The sequence below is a fragment of the Pollachius pollachius genome, assembly GCF_949987615.1.
Source record: "Pollachius pollachius genome assembly, chromosome: 2".
NCBI classification, from domain to species: Eukaryota; Metazoa; Chordata; class Actinopteri; order Gadiformes; family Gadidae; genus Pollachius; species Pollachius pollachius.
Window position 1 is genome coordinate 8,582,855 of NC_136935.1, and position 17,806 is coordinate 8,600,660.

At 46.6% G+C, this 17,806-nt stretch overlaps 1 protein-coding gene across 1 annotated transcript in view; it reads right to left on the reverse strand.

Moving 5' to 3' along the window:
• Positions 1 to 17,806, reverse strand: part of LOC307091753 (spectrin beta chain, non-erythrocytic 1-like) — a 54,095-nt gene that overhangs the window by 32,620 nt on the left and 3,669 nt on the right. The window contains exon 2 of the mRNA XM_079758537.1: positions 12,139 to 12,386. Within this exon, the coding sequence (XP_079614663.1) occupies positions 12,139 to 12,271 (133 nt within the window). The 5' untranslated portion in view covers positions 12,272 to 12,386. The remainder of the gene's footprint in view (positions 1 to 12,138; positions 12,387 to 17,806) is intronic.

Consider the following 17,806-nt stretch of genomic DNA (forward strand, 5'->3'; position numbering starts at 1 on the left):
AGGGGGTTCACTGGAGTCCAGCCTGTAGTTCCTCTAGCGGCCTCTAGGGGGGTTCACTAGAAACTAGAATGTAGTTCTTCTGGGGGCTTCTAGGTGGTTCACTAGAGACTAGCCTGTAGTTCCTCTAATGGCCTCTAGGGGGTTCACTATAGACTAGCCTGTAATTCCTCTAGCGGCCTCTAGGGGGTTCACTAGAGACTAAAATGTAGTTCTTCTGGGGGCTTCTAGGTGGTTCACTAGAGACTAGCCTGTAGTTCCTCTAACGGCCTCTAGGGGGTTCACTATAGACTAGCCCAGGGATGGGCAACTGGCGGCCCATGGGTCGAATTTGTGCGGCCCGCGAGTTCGTTTGTATATATTATTGGTTTTTCAGTCGTCATTTGAACCAAACTGTGATTAATTATGTCAGCCGCTAGATGGCGCTCCCCGAAAATGTAAAGGTATGTAGCCAAGTGGATGGTCTTGGAATTACCACGTCGACCTCACCTCTTTTAGCGGGATTTACAAAAAAAAGAATTTTACAAACATGAGCGCTCAAAAAAGAAAACTAGAAGGAGAAAATCGCGTTTTCCAGCCAAGATGGGAAACAGATTATCTTTTTACAGATTGCAAAGGAAAACCCATGTGTTTAGTGTGCTTGGAAACAAAATCGGCAATGAAGGATTTTAACTGGAGCCGCCACTACAACGCCACGCACAAAGAAAAGTATGACAAGTACACCGGAGCTGCCAGAGCCGCTATCGTTGCTGATCTCAAGCGAAAAATACACCGGTCAGCAAAGCTTTTTTACCAAAGCCACGACCACACAGGAATCGTCACTGAAAGCATCTTATGTTGTTTCCCTTGAGCTTGGTAAAGCAAAGAAGCCCCTGTCAGATGGTGAAATGGTGAAGCGATTTGCAGTTGAGATGGCGAAAGCTTTTGGAGACGACAACATGGCTAAGAACTTTGAAACGGTCTCTCTGTCCCGACGCACAGTGACCAGAAGAATTTTTGATATTCGAAATCATGTCGAGGGAAAGCTCAGGGAAATCATGAACGACTGCAAGTACTTTTCCTTAGCGCTAGATGAGAGTACAGATGTGATGGATGTAAGCCAGCTCCTCTTCTACACACGAGCAGTAAACAGTTCATTTGAAGTGCATGAAGGAGTTATTGAAACTGGTGTCTTTGCATGACATTACCAAAGGACAGGACATTTTCAACGCTGTTGAAAGTGTTGTGAGTGAGCACGAAGGCTTTGACAAGCTATCAGCTGTTGTTGCTGACGGTGCGCCATCAATGCAAGGAAGACGCACTGGATTCGCCGGGCTTCTCAGACAGAGGGGCGTTGACTGTCCAATACTGCACTGCATCATACATCAGGTTGGTAACGTTATTTTCAGCTATTGTTATCGGTGATAAATAGGGCTGCCCCCAACTAAAAACTCTCCTAGTCGTTGCCACTTTATTCCGGTTATCGACGAATGGCTTGCGGTGCTGTCAGAGATCGGCGGCGGAGGCAGGCACGGAGCGGCCGGGCAAACGCTTTTACTAATGATCCGTTATTTTCTGACTGAACAGCCTCCTGGAAATTATATTTTATCATTCATAAAATTATAAACTAACGAAACTCGTTAAAGCAAGTCATTTGGTGCTTTAAAAGTCACGATTTTAATCTGAGACAGATTCCACTTCTCTTCCCGTCCTTTCTGGTCGACTAACGTTTGTTCGCCTGTGAGGCAGCCCTAATTATCAATGTGTTTGTCTTAGTGAGATTTAAAAATAAATAATGACTACAATGTTGGTGAATCCAATTTATTTTATATTGCAGGAGGCCCTCTGCGCCAAGTCTATGAACTTCAGCCATGTCATGGATTTAGTAACGAAAGTTACCAATCTCATTCGAGGAGGAAACAGGTCTCTTAATCATCGGAAGTTTGTAGCCTTTTTGGATGAAGTGTGCGCGGCGTACGGGGATTTACAGATGCATACGGAGATAAGGTGGATGAGCCGCGGGAAATGCTTGGAGAGGTTTTTTGCGCTGCGAAAAAATCCCTGTATTTCTCGAGGAGAGCATACGATGTGACACCAGTGCGTACTGCAGTCAACTCAGGGACACTGATTTTCTCTGTGACATGGCCTTCCTTGCAGACATCACATCTCATCTCAATCGCCTGAATTTGCAGTTGCAGGGAAGAGGCCAAACTGTGTCGGATCTGTATGCACACATGAACGCGTTTAATGCTAAACTAGCCCTGTTTAAAGAAGGCTTCCAATCCGACCGTCCGAATTTGACACACTTCCCCTCATGTGAAGAGATGCGCAAAGATGCTCCCGAATGCGAGGAAACCATGCAAACCAAGTACAAAGCAGAAATCGAAAAACTGCAGCAGCAGTTTAAGAGCCGCTTCCAAGACTTCTACGCCATGCAGCCACGCATCGCGTTGTTCACTGACCCGCTCTCTGCTGCTGTCAGCGAGCAGCCCCCTGAGCTGCAGCTTGAACTGTGCGAACTACAGGCAGACCCGTTTTTCCAACAAACCGCAACGAGAGGGGAATCTCCTTTTGGAGACTGCTACCAGAGTCCCGATTTCCAATCCTCAGGGATTTTGCACTTTCGATGGCCAGCATGTTTGGGAGCACTTACATCTGCGAGAGCAACTTCTCAATGATGAAGCACATCAAGTCCAAAGAACGAAACCGACTGACCGATGAGACTCTTCCAGCTCATGCAGATTGGATGCACCAATATTGAGATTGACATTCAGTCTATTGTGCGCCAGCAGGAGAGGCCACAAGTGTCTCATTAAGACAGGATTTTACATAGGTAACAATTTTAGAAATATCATTTGAAAAAAAAAGAATTGCACTATTAGAGATAGATATGTTTTGGTTTTTGTAGCAATATTAGATAATTGTTTGAGACCCCATTGCACTGAAATAATATATTCAAAGAATGTGGATATTTTCTTTATGTGTAAAGTTCACAACTCACCCATGGTGAAATGTTGATTTTTCTTATGAAAATATAAATGTTATTGTTGGAATATGGATTGTTCTTAAAAAATAAATATGTAAATTGAAATGTTCGAAATGTTGGCCCACTAGTGAGCCTTGTTTGGGTCATGTGTTCCTGACTGAAAGAGCCAAATTGTCTGTAATGTTTGAAAATTGGTATAATAAACTTTGATTGCCAGTATATTTGTTCTATTTATTAAATTAGTTAGCTATTGTAGGCCAATTAAGTGACAAGGTTATAATGGTGAAAGTGCATGTTGATATACGTGGCCCTCTGGTAGTGAGGTGAAAATTTGTGTGGCCCTCTGGTTGTGAGGTGAAAATTTGTGTGGCCCTCCCTTTTATCAAAGCTGCTTTCGTAATTACCTGTCTTCAGGGTCTAGAACCCAGACTTCTCATTACCTCTGTCTTCAGGGTCTAGACCCGAGACCTCACATTATCTCCCAGTCTCCAGGGTCTAGAAAAACACCCTTAACTTTTGGCAGCTTAGTAGTTTAATTGTAAAAGTAGTTTTAAAGTGTGTTTGTGTCCCATCTGCAATAATCATGTCTTGCTCCCAGCCAAATTAGATCCTGTCTTTGTCAAGTGGCAGAGGGCAGGATTAAGTAAATTCAGTGATCTCTACATAGATGGAAATTTCACTACATTTGATGCTCTTTCCTCCAAATTTAACTTACAGCACTCTAACCTGTTCCGCTATTTTCAGTTTCGCCAGTTTGTTTGTACCATCAGCCCATGCTTCCCTAATTTACCTCCAAAAAAAGGAATAGATATCATTCTTCAAATTTCCACGCACCATAGGGGTCTCATCTCAAAAATCTATAATAGTATCACATCACTCAATAAAGTAATGCTTGATAAGATCAGAGCAGATTGGGTGGAAGAACTTGGAATAAATATCTCAGATGCAACCTGGGATGGTGCATTATATAGAGCAGGGGTCAGTAACCTTTTCAACATGCAGTGCCAGTTTGACATTTTCTCGTTAATGAGTGTGCCTTAAGCAACAATATATTAAAAATTAAGCTGAATAATGACACAGCGACCAAAAACATTTCCAGAAGACCTGGAATTGTACTATTTCCATATAGTCCACAATCATGCATCAACATTTTAATGTTTTTTGGGTTGTTATATTTGCAACATGGGCTTACAAATTATAATTACATATCAGAAACATTAAGAAACTCATTCAAAAACATATTTGCACTGTGAGAAATGTAAAAAACAAGATATATATGAGAATGTTGGAACCATCCATTTCAATATCTTTAAGACATGTACAGCTTTGCAAAACCATGTGAAGGCAATGCATACAGGCCACTTGCAACACTACTTTAAATATTTTCCTCTCTATTACTCACAACATAGGTTTCAAAACTATTAATTGATCCCATTTCAGAAAACTGCTTTCTGTAACTGATTTAACCATATTTGCACTGGGAGGAAATGCCCAAAACAGAATAAAGTGCAAAAAAAAAAAATGGTAGCAATGATTATGCTGCCGCATTGTGCTGTGAATTTTTTTAATAGTAATAATATATATTATTTTTTTTCCTAATTGTGCCAATGTTTATGCTGCCCCGTGCCAGTGGTGGCACGCGTGCCTAGGGTTGCCGACCCCTGATATAGAGTAAATGGGTCAACACCATGTGCTCGCCTTGGCTTGATTCAGTTCAAGGTTCTCCATCGAATCCATTATAGTAGAGTCAGACTCTCTAGGATATATCCTAATGTAAGTGAACGGTGTCATATAGCTAAGGCCGACCTGGCCCATATGTTCTGAATAATAAACGGTATAATTTTTGGACTACGATATTTCAAACTTTATCTGAAGCCTTTAGCAGAGATATTCAACCCAGTGCTGAAATGGGTTGTGCTCAATGACAAATAAAAATAAGTTTGCTTTTTCAACTCTCCTGGCCCGGAGAAGAATCCTGTTGGAGTGGAAATCAGCACATCCACCCAAAGCCTCCACATGGATGAAAGACCTGATTCTATTCCTTAAGCTAGAAAAGATCAAATATTGCATCAGAGGGTCGACCCAAAAATTCCATGATACATGGGCCCCTCTACTACTTTATTTTGAGAAACTTGACGTCCTCCCACAGTACTGAAAATTAAGCAGGATTAAATCCTCTTGTGCTTGTTCCTCCTTGGAGACTCATGGACCTCAGAAAACCTGTGTAGTGATAATCACAGGAGGCAAATAGCCTACTTGTACTGTCTTGAATATCCACTTTTTCTCTTATTTATTTATTATTTTGTTATATATATACATTTGTTTTTTTTATTATTATTTTAATCTTGTATATTTTCATGCTTGTAACCTCAAGTTTATTCTCGCTGTTTTATTTATTTATTTTTATTTAATTATTTTTGCACTGGCAGCATGGTGGGGGCGGATATGTTGAATATCTGTGACCAATGCTCATTTTGTCAAATGAAAACATTTTTTTATATAAACATAAAAAAGTGTGTTTGTGTGTGTGTGTGTGTGTGTGTTTTGTGTGTGTGTGGCATTAATTAACATTTAAGTGACATTTGCACACTTTTGGACACTTAAGACATTTCCTTTTCACTCAAGAATGCCCACACACTCATATTGAATGTGTGTGTGTGTGTGTGTGTGTGTGTGTGTGTGTGTGTGTGTGTGTGTGTGTGTGTGTGTGGGGGGGGGGGAGGGGGGGGGGGGTGCGTGGTTTTGTGTGTGTGTGATCATGCTCTCATGTGTTCTGCCAGGAGCTATGGATATACTGGAGTCGCTTGTTCACCCTAACACTAACCCGACATACAGGCTATATCTGAAACTGTTTACAAACCAAGTACACATCACCTAACTCTGACCCCAACACCAGTACATCCTAACTCTGACCTCTGACCCTAACCCCAGGTACATCCTAACTCTGACCTCTGACCCTAACCCCAGGTACATCCCCACTCTGACCCGTACTGATGTATCTTCTAGTAAGATGAAAGCTGAATGACTTTATCATGTTGGCTCTCAGTAGCTCCACACTGCAGTGTACCGTAAACACTAGCAGACGCTACTGAACAGAGCTCCCATCATCAAAGACCTCTTTATCCTACAGACACACACACACACACACACACACGGAATGCCTGGTCATTGTTCTTGCATTCCTCGGAGCGTGAGTGATTTTCAAACTTTACAATCTTCGGCATATTTATGGAAATCAAAGTGAATAACAGCAGATGTTGGCCCAGTCGTGTTCCTCATCAGACTGGAGGGGACTAGAGGGGAGCGTTCTGCTTCCTCCCAGTCTGAAAGTAGGACATGGATGACATATGGTGGTGAGAGCTGAGGTGTTGAATGTGAGTCCAATAACATCACCCAGTAATGAGTTCTCTCTTCAGCGGAGTGCAGCCGGGCTGTTGTTAACATGACTGCTCAGTCCTGTTGTTGGCCCCTGTAGAGTTGAGTTCGACTAGGCTTCGTTTGGCCCCTGTAGAGTTTGGTTCTACTGGGCCTTGTTTGGCCCCTGTAGAGTTTGTTTTACTGGGCTTCGTTTGGCCCCTGTAGTGTTTGGTTCTACTGGTCCTCGTTTGGCCCCTGGTAGAGTTTGGTTCTCAACAATGCAAGTATCTGTTATCTGAAGGCAATTTTCAGATGCCTTTACATTATAACATCTTTTATAATTAGAGAATCAGGGTGAAAGATTTTTCCCCTTAAAGTCAGAGGTGGAAAATAACAGTGAGCCATCTCTGTGAACAGCCCATAGTCACTGCTACACGAGACATTCTCCAGTCTGACGCACCACAGCTTGAGATCACAGAAGGAATATAGAATAGTCTGAATCCTGAACGGGCAGGGATACTCCACAGGTCCTCAGTCCAGAGAGGACCTCCCCCAACCAAAGTGCTGACACGGTCACCCAGACCTACACAGAAGAGACTGCCCAGCTTGAAACAGGGCGCTTAGGGGACCTCAGGGGCAGTGAGCACCGTTCCCTCTTTATCCAATCAGGGGAGAGAACTCCACGAAGAGGCGGATCTCTCTGGACGGCGACAGGCTACCGATTCCAGCGCTCTCGGAACGGCTGACACAACCAAACACGGCAAGCAAATCAACTGCGCACGAAAGACGGGAGACCTGCAAGACCCGCCCTCACAAGGGCGTGGCCTCCAATCGTTGGAGACGCATGGGGTGCCCTGGGGAGGTTAGCTAAACAGATTAGTTTAGCTAACCCTAACCCTAACCACACAGATTAGTTTAGCTAACCCTAACCACACAGGTTAGTTTAGCCAACCCTTACCATGCAGATTAGTTTAGCTAACCCTAACCACAGATTAGTTTAGTTTACCCAACTGTACCACACAGATAATCCCAAAAAACGGAGAGAAATCATTCATCAAAACACGATTACTTTCTAGATATTTACATCCTAGCTTCCCCTTTCTTTTTCATCCCCTTCCCTCCTCCTCCTCCTCATCATCAATGTTTCAGGAGTTCCTGCCCAGCGTCTGTCGCTGGCCTCTTCTCCTCTTTCATCCTCCCTTCCTTCCTCTCAGCAAATTAAAACTGCTTCTTCTTTAAGTGGAGCGACCAGCCGTTAAGAACTACAACACCCATGGTTCCCAAACGTCACACACATTTTTTTTAACCGTCAACTCCAGTAAGAGACACAGTTTGGAACATGTCCAACAGTATGGATGATCTCTCCTATCTGGAACATGTCCAAGAGTATGGAGGATCTCTCCTATCTAGAACATGTCCAAGAGTATGGAGGATCTCTTCTATCTAGAACATGTCCAACAGTATGGATGATCTCTCCTATCTGGAACATGTCCAAGAGTATGGACGATCTCTCCTATCTAGAACATGTCCAACAGTATGGATGTTCTCTTCTAGCTGTACCACATTGTTCCCCAGTGTTTCCTTGTGTGTAAGAGATCCAACAATAGTGGCATTGAATAAAACGCCTCCCAGATGAATCAAAACACACAAGATGTTAGCTAGAGTCCTCAAGTTTTCGTTTCACATTTAGCCCCTAAAGCTGAAACTTCGTCAACAGAAAAAACTCATTTTAGAAGACAGAGCAGAAGAGGAGCCGATTGGAAAGAGACAACGAGACAAGGAGCTCCCCTCGATAACGTCTAGAACCTTTCAGGAACGTTTATACGATCATAGAGCTTTTCCGCTCCGGACCTCGGACCCCAGGATGCAAACCTTCAGGACCAGATCTCTCAGGAAGAGGCCGGGAGTTGAAACAACGCTCGGTGTGATCATCAGTTCTGACCTTTTACCTCATGGGTTCAGAGCCCGGCGTTCTCTCAGAGGGGGCGGGACCCGAACGCTCTCCTACCTTGCAGCTGTTTGAAGCGGCCCTCCAGCTGGGCGTAGCTGAAAGCCGTCTGAGTCGAGCCGGCCGCGGGGCTCCTGCAGGGGCTGTGTGCCGGGGAGGGGCCCAGGCCGGCGGGGGACAGAGGGCCCGGGTAGTCGGGAGTGGGGGAGAGGGGACTCTGTAGCTCCATGGTGTCAGCGCAGAACCAGGAGCCTCTAGTCCAGGACGTCCCGACGCAGGAGGGATAGGAACACGATCGCTCTCCTCTCTGGTGACCGGAGCAGTCTTACTGCAGACTCAGCTGCATGTCTCTCTCTCCCTCTGTCTGTCTGTCCCTCTCTCTGTCGTTCTCTCTCCGTCCCTCTCTCTCTCTCTCTCTCCCTCTGTCTGTCTGTCCCTCTCTCTGTCTCTCCCTCTCTCTCTGTCTCTCTCTCTCCCTCTCTCTGTCTCTCTCTCTCTCCCTCTCTCTGTCTGTCCCTCTCTCTGTCTGCTGAATGCTCAGCGCTCCGTTCATCCCCACTTTCCTCCTGTATGCACCACCCTCCCTGCCCGGCGGTGCAGCGGCAGAGGACAGACGGCAGCAGGACAGACAGCAGGACGAGGAGGTCTGCGGTGCGGTGCAGCGTTTGAAACAGTTCACACCTCTCAGTCTACCCCAGAGGAGCGGGGAGGGGCCTCAGCCCTGACAGCCAATCACAGCCCTGCTCCCCAACCCTTCTCATTAGCATAATGGGTGGAGCGGAGGAGGAGGGAGAGAAAGGGAAACAGAGAGAAACAGACAAAGAGAGAGGGACAGAGTAAGAAAGAGAGAGAGTAAGAAGGAGTAGTACAGAGAAAGAGGGAGGGAGAGAGAGAGGGAGAGACCATGAAAGAGTGAGAGACAGAGAAAGAGAGAGAGAGAGAGAGTATAAAAGAGTGAGAGACAGAGAAAGACAGAAAGAGAGAGTATAAAAGAGTGAGAGACAGAGACAGTAAGAAAGAGAGAGAGTATGAAAGAGAGACAGAGAGTGAGTGAGAAACTGTCCCAATCAGATACTATTATAAAATATTCTAGTCTGTTTCCTGCACAACATCCTGTTTGTGCGCATTGTCATACTTTCTATTGTTTTACACAATGCTGAGAACGACAAGAGGTCAGAGATCAGGGAGAAGAACCTGACAGAAGGATAACACCGAGCCCTCTATCCACACAGCGGTCCAACGTCTCACATGGCCCTGCTCTTCATCCTCCTCTTCACCATGAGCTCTCCTCGTGGTCCCCCCCAGGCTCTGCCTGCTCCTCCTCACCCTGATCCCCCTCACCCTGCTCCTCCTCCTCCCTCTGCTCCTCCTCACTCTGCTCCTCACCTCTGGTTGTGTGTGTGGGTCTGGTCGTGTGTGTGGTTGTGTGTGTCTGGTTGTGTGTGTGGGTCTGGTTGTGTGTGTGGTTGTGTGTGCATTGTTGTGTGTGGGGGGGTCTGGTTGTGTGTGTGGATGTGTGCGTCTGGTTGTGTGTGTGTGGTTGTGTGTGTCAGTCTGGTTGTGTGGAGTTATGTCGAAGGGTCTCCACGACGACCGATGACATGCTGGTCCACCATGTGACACTGGTCTTCTACATTTCATCTCTCTCTCTCCCTCTCTCTGCCCCAGCTCCACCCAAACAACTGAACCATGACCTCGCTCTCCGTGGGGAGGGGCACTTCCTGTCCTTAGGAGCAGTTGGAGGAATGCAGAGAATTTAGACTGCTCTCCTGGCGTGCGTGTGTGTCTGTGTGTCTGTGTGTGTGTGTGTGTGTGTGTGTGTGCGTGTACAGACCGCTGTGGTCTGAGCTCCTGTTGGATCGACCGGTGGGTTCAGGTGTCAGCTAGCCTAGCCTAGCCTATCCGCACTCTGTGGATCTTTTTGTAGCTTCCTACTATAGCCTCCACCGTCCCTGAGAAAAGATCTGCTACGGAGGCCACTCCCACATTCATTATGATGCATATATATGGAGTTCCTGTGCTGACAGATGTCTCATAGAGTCCAGGTTGGTCACTACAGGGCAGGAGGGAAGGGTGGGGAGATTCCTCCTTGAATCTTCTGGCCCTGCTGGTCTCTAGGTCCTGGGAGCTACAACTGTGAGGACCAACACAGACCCCTCTGGGGGGTCTCCCGACCCAACAGGACCCAACAGGACCCAACGGGACCCAACAGGACCCAACGGTACCCAACAGGTCCCAACAGGACCCAACAGGACCCAACAGGACCTAAAAGGGACCCAACAGGACCTAAAGGGACCCAACAGGACCCAACAGGACCCAAAGGGACCCAACAGAACCTAAAGGTACCCAACAGGTACCCAACAGGTCCCAACAGGTCCCAAAAGGACCCAACGGGACCCAACGGGACCCAACGGGACCCAACGGGACCTAACAGAACCCAGATCCTCTAGACCGGCCCAGCTGGTGAGAGCCTGTCTGTGGTCCAGATCCCTGTCTGTGGTCCAGGAGCCTGTCTGTGGTCCAGGAGCCTGGCTGTGGTCCGGCCTGAGGGTCAGGGGGAGGCAAAATGGAGCCTTTCACCAGTCAGAGCGTCTAAAGACCGGTCTCAACGTGTGATGTGCTGAATGGGACCAGGGGTCAGGGTACCGCGGGTGGTTCCGGAACGCTCCGAGGTCCACTTCGCTGAAGAGCCGTCTCCATGGATACCGGCTGGGTTCCAAACACAAAGTCCCTCACTATGACAACATGGCTGCTTTACCCATCGCTAAAACATCTCCCTCTCTCTCTCTCTCCAACACACTGAACACGTGTCTGCCTCTGTAAGGAGATATTGCTGGGTTGCCATGGGGATCTGAGGTTTTAGATTTCTCAAGCTATCATATTAACACACAGACACACACACACACACACATGCACACACACATACACAGACACACACAGAGACACACACAGAGACACAGCTGATCTCTGGTTGCCTGCTCAGTAACAACAGGGCCGTAGTTTAAATCAGTAACACACAGAGTACTATCCTACCAACTAAAGAGACGGACAGAGAGACGGACAGACAGACAGACGGAGAGACGACAGAGAGACTGACAGAGAGACCGACAGAGAGACCGACAGAGAGACCGAGAGAAGGACGAGAGACTGACAGAGAGACTGACAGAGAGACTGACAGAGAGACCGACAGAGAGACCGACAGAGAGACCGACAGAGAGACCGACAGAGAGACCGACAGAGAGACCGAGAGGCCGAAAGAGAGAAGGACGAGAGACTGACAGAGACCACGTCATAGTTCAGGTCTTATGAATAGCTGCTGTGATGTCATCAACCCGGGACAGACACCCTCTCAGACCCGACGTCCTCCATGAACATGTGTGTGAAAACACACTTGTGCATAGTCGAGCACTGGCTGAATTATTCATTAAAGAAATAGGACAGCGGAGCACACACACCCACCCACACACAAACACACACACACACACCCTGACACACACACAACCCCCCCCCCCCCCCCTCACACACACACACACACAAGCCCCCTCCCCCCCCCCGTTACACACACACAAAACCCACCAACACACACACACGCGAGAGGTGACTTGTGTGTGATTGTTAATGGTAATCTCTCCCACGACCAGCAGATGGTCCTGTTCCATGATGAAGCCAAGAGACACTGGTGGCTCTGCTGATCAGACACGTAACACCTAACCAGCATGAGTATGCTGCGCCCCAGCAACCAGCTAGCAACGAGCTAGCAACACCCTAGCAACCAGCTAGCAACGAGCTAGCAACACCCTCGCAACAAGCTAGCAACACCCAAACAACGAGCTAGCAACACCCTAGCAACGAGCTAGCAGCACCCTCTTACCTGCGAGGGCTTTGATGCGCGAGCGCTCAAAGAGACGCGCGGAGCTGTTCTCGTTGTCCCAGTCGTCCGCGTCCCAGCGGTTGTTGACGTCTCCATACTGCTGCTGGACCTCCATGGGCTCCACTGACGTCATCGTGACCTCACCGCGACCTCGCCCACGCCGCTGTCCTTCTGGCTGCTGCTGCTGGCGTTGCTATGACACCGTTGCTAAAGACACAGGCTCTGGATGGTTGGATGGCTGGCCGCCCCTGATCCAGAGAGAGAGAGAGAGAGAGAGAGTTTACATCAGTACCTGTTTGGTTCCAGTAACTCCTCGTGAGGGTCTCAGCAGGTGTTCAGAGGGGCTGGGCTTCAAGCTGCTGTCTCTCCCGACCAAAAATAACCTTCCAGCATGTCAGTGGGACCCGGCACCGCACAAACCATCACTATACAGCTGTTCTCTTTTTGACTGTTGTCAGTGTGTTTGGTAGACAGTGTGTCGTGTGTGTGTCGGTATGTGTTTTGTATGCGTGTGTGTGTGTGTGTGTGTGTGTGTGTGTGTGTGTGTGTGTGTGTGTGTGTGTGTGTGTGTGTGTGTGTGTGTGTGTGTGTGTGTGTGTGTGTGTGTGTGTGTGTGTGGTGTATTAGTTAGCCTGCGTGTGACTGTAGAGGCTCAGCTACATGGCAACATTTCCCCCTTCTGGCAGGAGACCCACATTACACCACCAGACCCCAGGACCTGAGCTGTCAGTGAAACAGACCAGCTCTAGACGAGTACCTGAGCTGTCAGTCAAACAGACCAGCTCTAGACCAGTACCTGAGCTGTCAGTCAAACAGGCCAGCTCTAGACCAGTACCTGAGCTGTCAGGCAAACAGACCAGGTCTAGACCACATCTAGACCAGGACCTGAGCACATCTAGACCAGGACCACAACAATTCTAAGACTAAAACTAGACTAGGGCCAGACCATATCTAGGCCAGGACCAGACAGGTTTAGACCAGCTCTAGTCCTCTATAGCGTGGAGTCATTCGTCAATTTCATTACAAAAGAATAAAAACGCATAAATAATCCATCAAACACAGCATTACTGTATTGAAACTATAAGTTTTAAGCCTGGAACCAAGCCAATTATCCAAAAAAATATTTGGAAACATAAAACATTTGATTCAGAGACAACAGCAATTTTGACAACGGAATGAAATGCAAAAGTAGAAGACTGTGCACATTAGTAAACGAGTGAACTACTTTTCCCATAATCCATTGCGGACCTTCTCCAACGACTTCCAATCAAAACGCGATTCTTGCATCTTTTAACCCTTGTCATTATTATATATATATATTGTTCATAAAAGTTGTGCAATATATTGTGTTCGTTTGGGTGTGTGTATAGTGTTTCATACATTGTATATAGTGTTTTTACCGACATGGTTCCTTCCTGCTCTCACCGCTCGCTCATCCTTCAGTCTGCCGGTTCCCACCGAGTCTGGTTGCTAAGCGACGGTGGACGTTTATATATACTGGTTTTCACCTATTTGGACACTGGTCCTCAAGGGCGTAGGAACCGGGGGGACGGAGGGGACGTGTCCCCTCTAATATTGGAGACAGTCGCATTTGTCCCACCTAAAAATTATACCGGGGGAGAAAAATATTTTATTTTATTTTGAAAGCGCAACACATCGTCTTGTCAGCGCTTCTTATTCTAAAAAACTGGATGATTGAGCGTGCAATTAAAGAATTGATTTGATATTCATCAGTTCATTACTGCCATTCAAAATGTGTTTTCCTTTACATTTACAAATGTATCTTTTTAGTAGAATAAAATATATTTTTGAATTTTTTCAGTGTAGTTAATTTATGACATATTTCTGTTCAAACCTTTAACGGATCTGTCTGGTTTCCGATATGTGTCCCCCCCAATGTTGAACTCATTCCTACGCCCCTGCTGGTCCTCATCTCTACCAGAGGGACTTCATGGCGGCTCTGTGGTCAACGGTCGAGTTCTGTGGCAGCAGTAATCGACGACTTCGCACCGGCGGTAAACGTTTCTATGGTAACAACGAGTTCCACCAAACAAAGACTTTAGGATTGTGGTTAGTATAGTGCTTTTAAAAGTCCCATGGCATGAAAATGTATTTTTATGAGTTTTTCTAACATTAAGCATTAATGGCGTTGTAAAACATCATGTAAAACAAGCACTTGGTATCCTGCTCTGCCTTTGTAAAATGAAAGCTCAGACGCTCCGATTTCGAATTTGGCCCCATGTCGTCATAAGGGACAATGAGACAATGAGCTACGACTGTTGTACACTTCTTTGTTATTTGGATAACCGTTCTGCTGTTGGTTTTATGGCGCATAACACGACAGGTTCTCTGACGTCTCTGGTATTTCCACAACGAGACTCGTAGTGGGGGTTATCGCAGCCATGGTTGAGAAGGAATTTGGGGAAAGGAACTTTGGCTTTGACTCCCTGAAGTACATGAACCGCGACATGGGGGAGAAAGGGATTGTTGCCCGCGATTTTCTCCCACCGAAGCCCCTCTGCCCACTGCCCATTGCTGAGGCACCACCGCCGCAAGGCACCACCACCGCAAGGCACCACCGCCGCGGGGCGGTGGTGCCTCGGCGCTGTCCGCTGCCCGCTTCTAAGACGGTGGTGCCTTGGCAGCGGGCAGCGGGGCTCCGGCGGGAGACAATCGCGGGCAACAATCCCTTTCTCCTCCATGTTGGGTTCAGTCTACTTCAAATTGATGTGGAAGTGGAAGAACCAGAGGTGTCGGAGAACCCGACGCAGTCGTTTAAAATTCATAATAACGTCTGGAGGCGCACACAGCTTTTGGCTGAGATAATATGAATTATATGATATAGATATCTATGTATAATATCATATTATTTAGATATAGAGCTCCAGGACTCCCGCCGGAACCCCCGAAGTGTTCTAGAATATTTACAGAACACGGCCAAAAGCTGTGTGCGCCTCGCAATTGCGATACATCCACTGTAAACATGAGAGCATGGTACCGTGGCCGCAAGCTGCTCAGGGCCACACCCCAATCCTCCACCTTGACCCGCCTCTTAAAAAACAGCATGTTTGTGGAAAGCATATTGTGGGAATGACTCGTAATGGTTGTAATTCTGCACCAAGGCTGAATTTCTTGAAGGTCTTCAAATACTGTATTAAGGGCCCACTAACACCTATATATAAGCATCCATAAAGCAGCATGCCATGGGACCTTTAAATGACATTAAACATGTTTCCTTAAAACTTTTCTTTAACCCGTGGCGTCTAGAGGAGCATATACTATCGTTTCACAATCTCTTGGCTCGTGGTAAGTATACTTTGGATGGTTACGACATAAAGGGCTTTTAACCAAAACTTCGATGCAGAATATGAATGGGGTTACTATTACTGCAGTACTCCTGTTTTACTGCAGTACTCCTGTATCACTGCAGTACTCCTACAGTACTCCTGTATCACTGCAGTAGTCCTGTTTCACTGCAGTACTCCTGAAGTATTCCTGCAGTACTCCTGCATTTATGCAGTCCTCCTGTTTTACTGCAGTACTCCTGTATCACCGCAGTACTAGTGTTTTACTGCAGTACTCCTGCAGTACTCCTGTATCACTGCAGTACTCCTGCAGTACTGCAGTACTCCTGTGTCTCTGCAGTCCCAATGAAACAGAATCATGACAGTCCAAGGTGATTTCACACACAACCTGATTTCTGGGATGTGATGATGCATCGCACCTTCATTCAGGATATGTGTGTTTGTGTGTGTGTGTGTGTGTGTGTGTGTGTGTGTGTGTGTGTGTGTGTGTCCACCCACTCCAAATTGAACCACCAGTGTGGCTAAAGCTTGTGTTGCTAGGCTAAAAATATACTCTAGAACCCTGTGTGTGTGTGTGTGTGTGTGTGTGTGTGTGTGTGTGTGTGTGTGTGTGTGTGTGTGTGTGTGTGTGTGTGTGTGTGTGTGTGTGTGTGTGTGTGTGTACTCATATAGACATAATCTGGCAACATACATTTAATATTAAAAAGAAGAGAAAGAGAAAGAGAAAGAGAGAGAGAGAGAACAACACACACACACACATTCCGACATACACTCAGTTTTTGCTCTACATTCTCAGGACAGAACCGGAGGTCCCCATGGTTACTGGGCTCCCAGCATGCATTGTGACAGAGCCCCCTCGTCAAGCTGCCAGCAACACAAAGCCCCGCGCCGGGCTAGCATTCAGACCTGTTACATAACACAACGCTAACACAACGCTAACACACTGCTAACACACACTGCTACAACACCAACACAATGCTAACACAATGCTAACACACTGCTAGCACACTGCTACAGCACGAACACACCTCTAACCCACTGCTAGCACACTGATACATCACCAACACAACGCTAACACAACACTAACACAACGCTAAAACAACGCTAACACACTGCTACAGCACCAACACAACGCTAACACAACGCTAACACACTGCTAGCTTACTGCTACAACACAACACTAACACACTTCTAACACACTGCTACAGCACCAACACAACACTAACACACTTCTAACACAATGCTAAAACACCGCTACAGCACCAACACAACGCTAGCACACTGATACAGCACCAACACAACGCTTACACAACGCTAACTCACCAACAAAACTCTAACACACTGCTACAACACCAACACAATGCTAACACATCGCTAACACAATTCTAACACAATGCTAACATACCGCTACAGCACCAACACAACGCTAACACTATGCTAAAACACAGCTACATCACCAACACAATGCTTACACACTGCTACAGCACCAACACAACGCTAACACACTGCTACAACACCAACACAATACTAACACAACACTTACACAACGCTAACACACTGCTACACCACCCACACAACGCTACCACAACGCTCACACACTGCTACAGCACCCACACAACGCGAACACCACAGACAGTACTAGTGCAGCATAAAGATATGTTTTTGTCTTTATTTCAAGTGCAGTTTTCCCCATTGAGGCATCATTTAGTAACCATGGTAACCGAGTAATCACTATGCTGGCTCCAGAGACAAAACACCCACACAACTACGCACACACACACAAAAACACCCACACAGCTACGCACACACACACCAAAACACCCACACAGTAAGAGCATCCAATTCATTGTGATTATGGAGAGCCATCCATCACACACACACACACACACACACACACACACACACACACACACACACACACACACACACACACACACAACACAGTCCTGCTTGCTCAGAGTGCAGCCCAGTGTCAGAACACTGGCCTGTTGAGGTGCTGTTCTGACACTTCTATTTATAATTTATGATGATGTTCCAGAGGAGATACGCTTAGAAAACCCCTTAGATATAGAGATAGTTACACTTAGAGACACAGTTACACTTAGAGACGGATAGTAACACTTAGAGACAGACAGCAACACTTAGAGAAAAAGAGTAACACTTAGGGACGCAGTAACACTTAAAGACCGATAGTAACACTTAGAGACACAGTAACACTTAGAGACAGATAGTAACACTTAGAGACAGAAATTAACACTTAAAGACCGATAGTAACACTTAAAGACAGATGGTAACACTTAGAGACAGACAGTAACACTAAGAGACAGGCAGTAACACTAAGAGACAGGCAGTAACACTAAGAG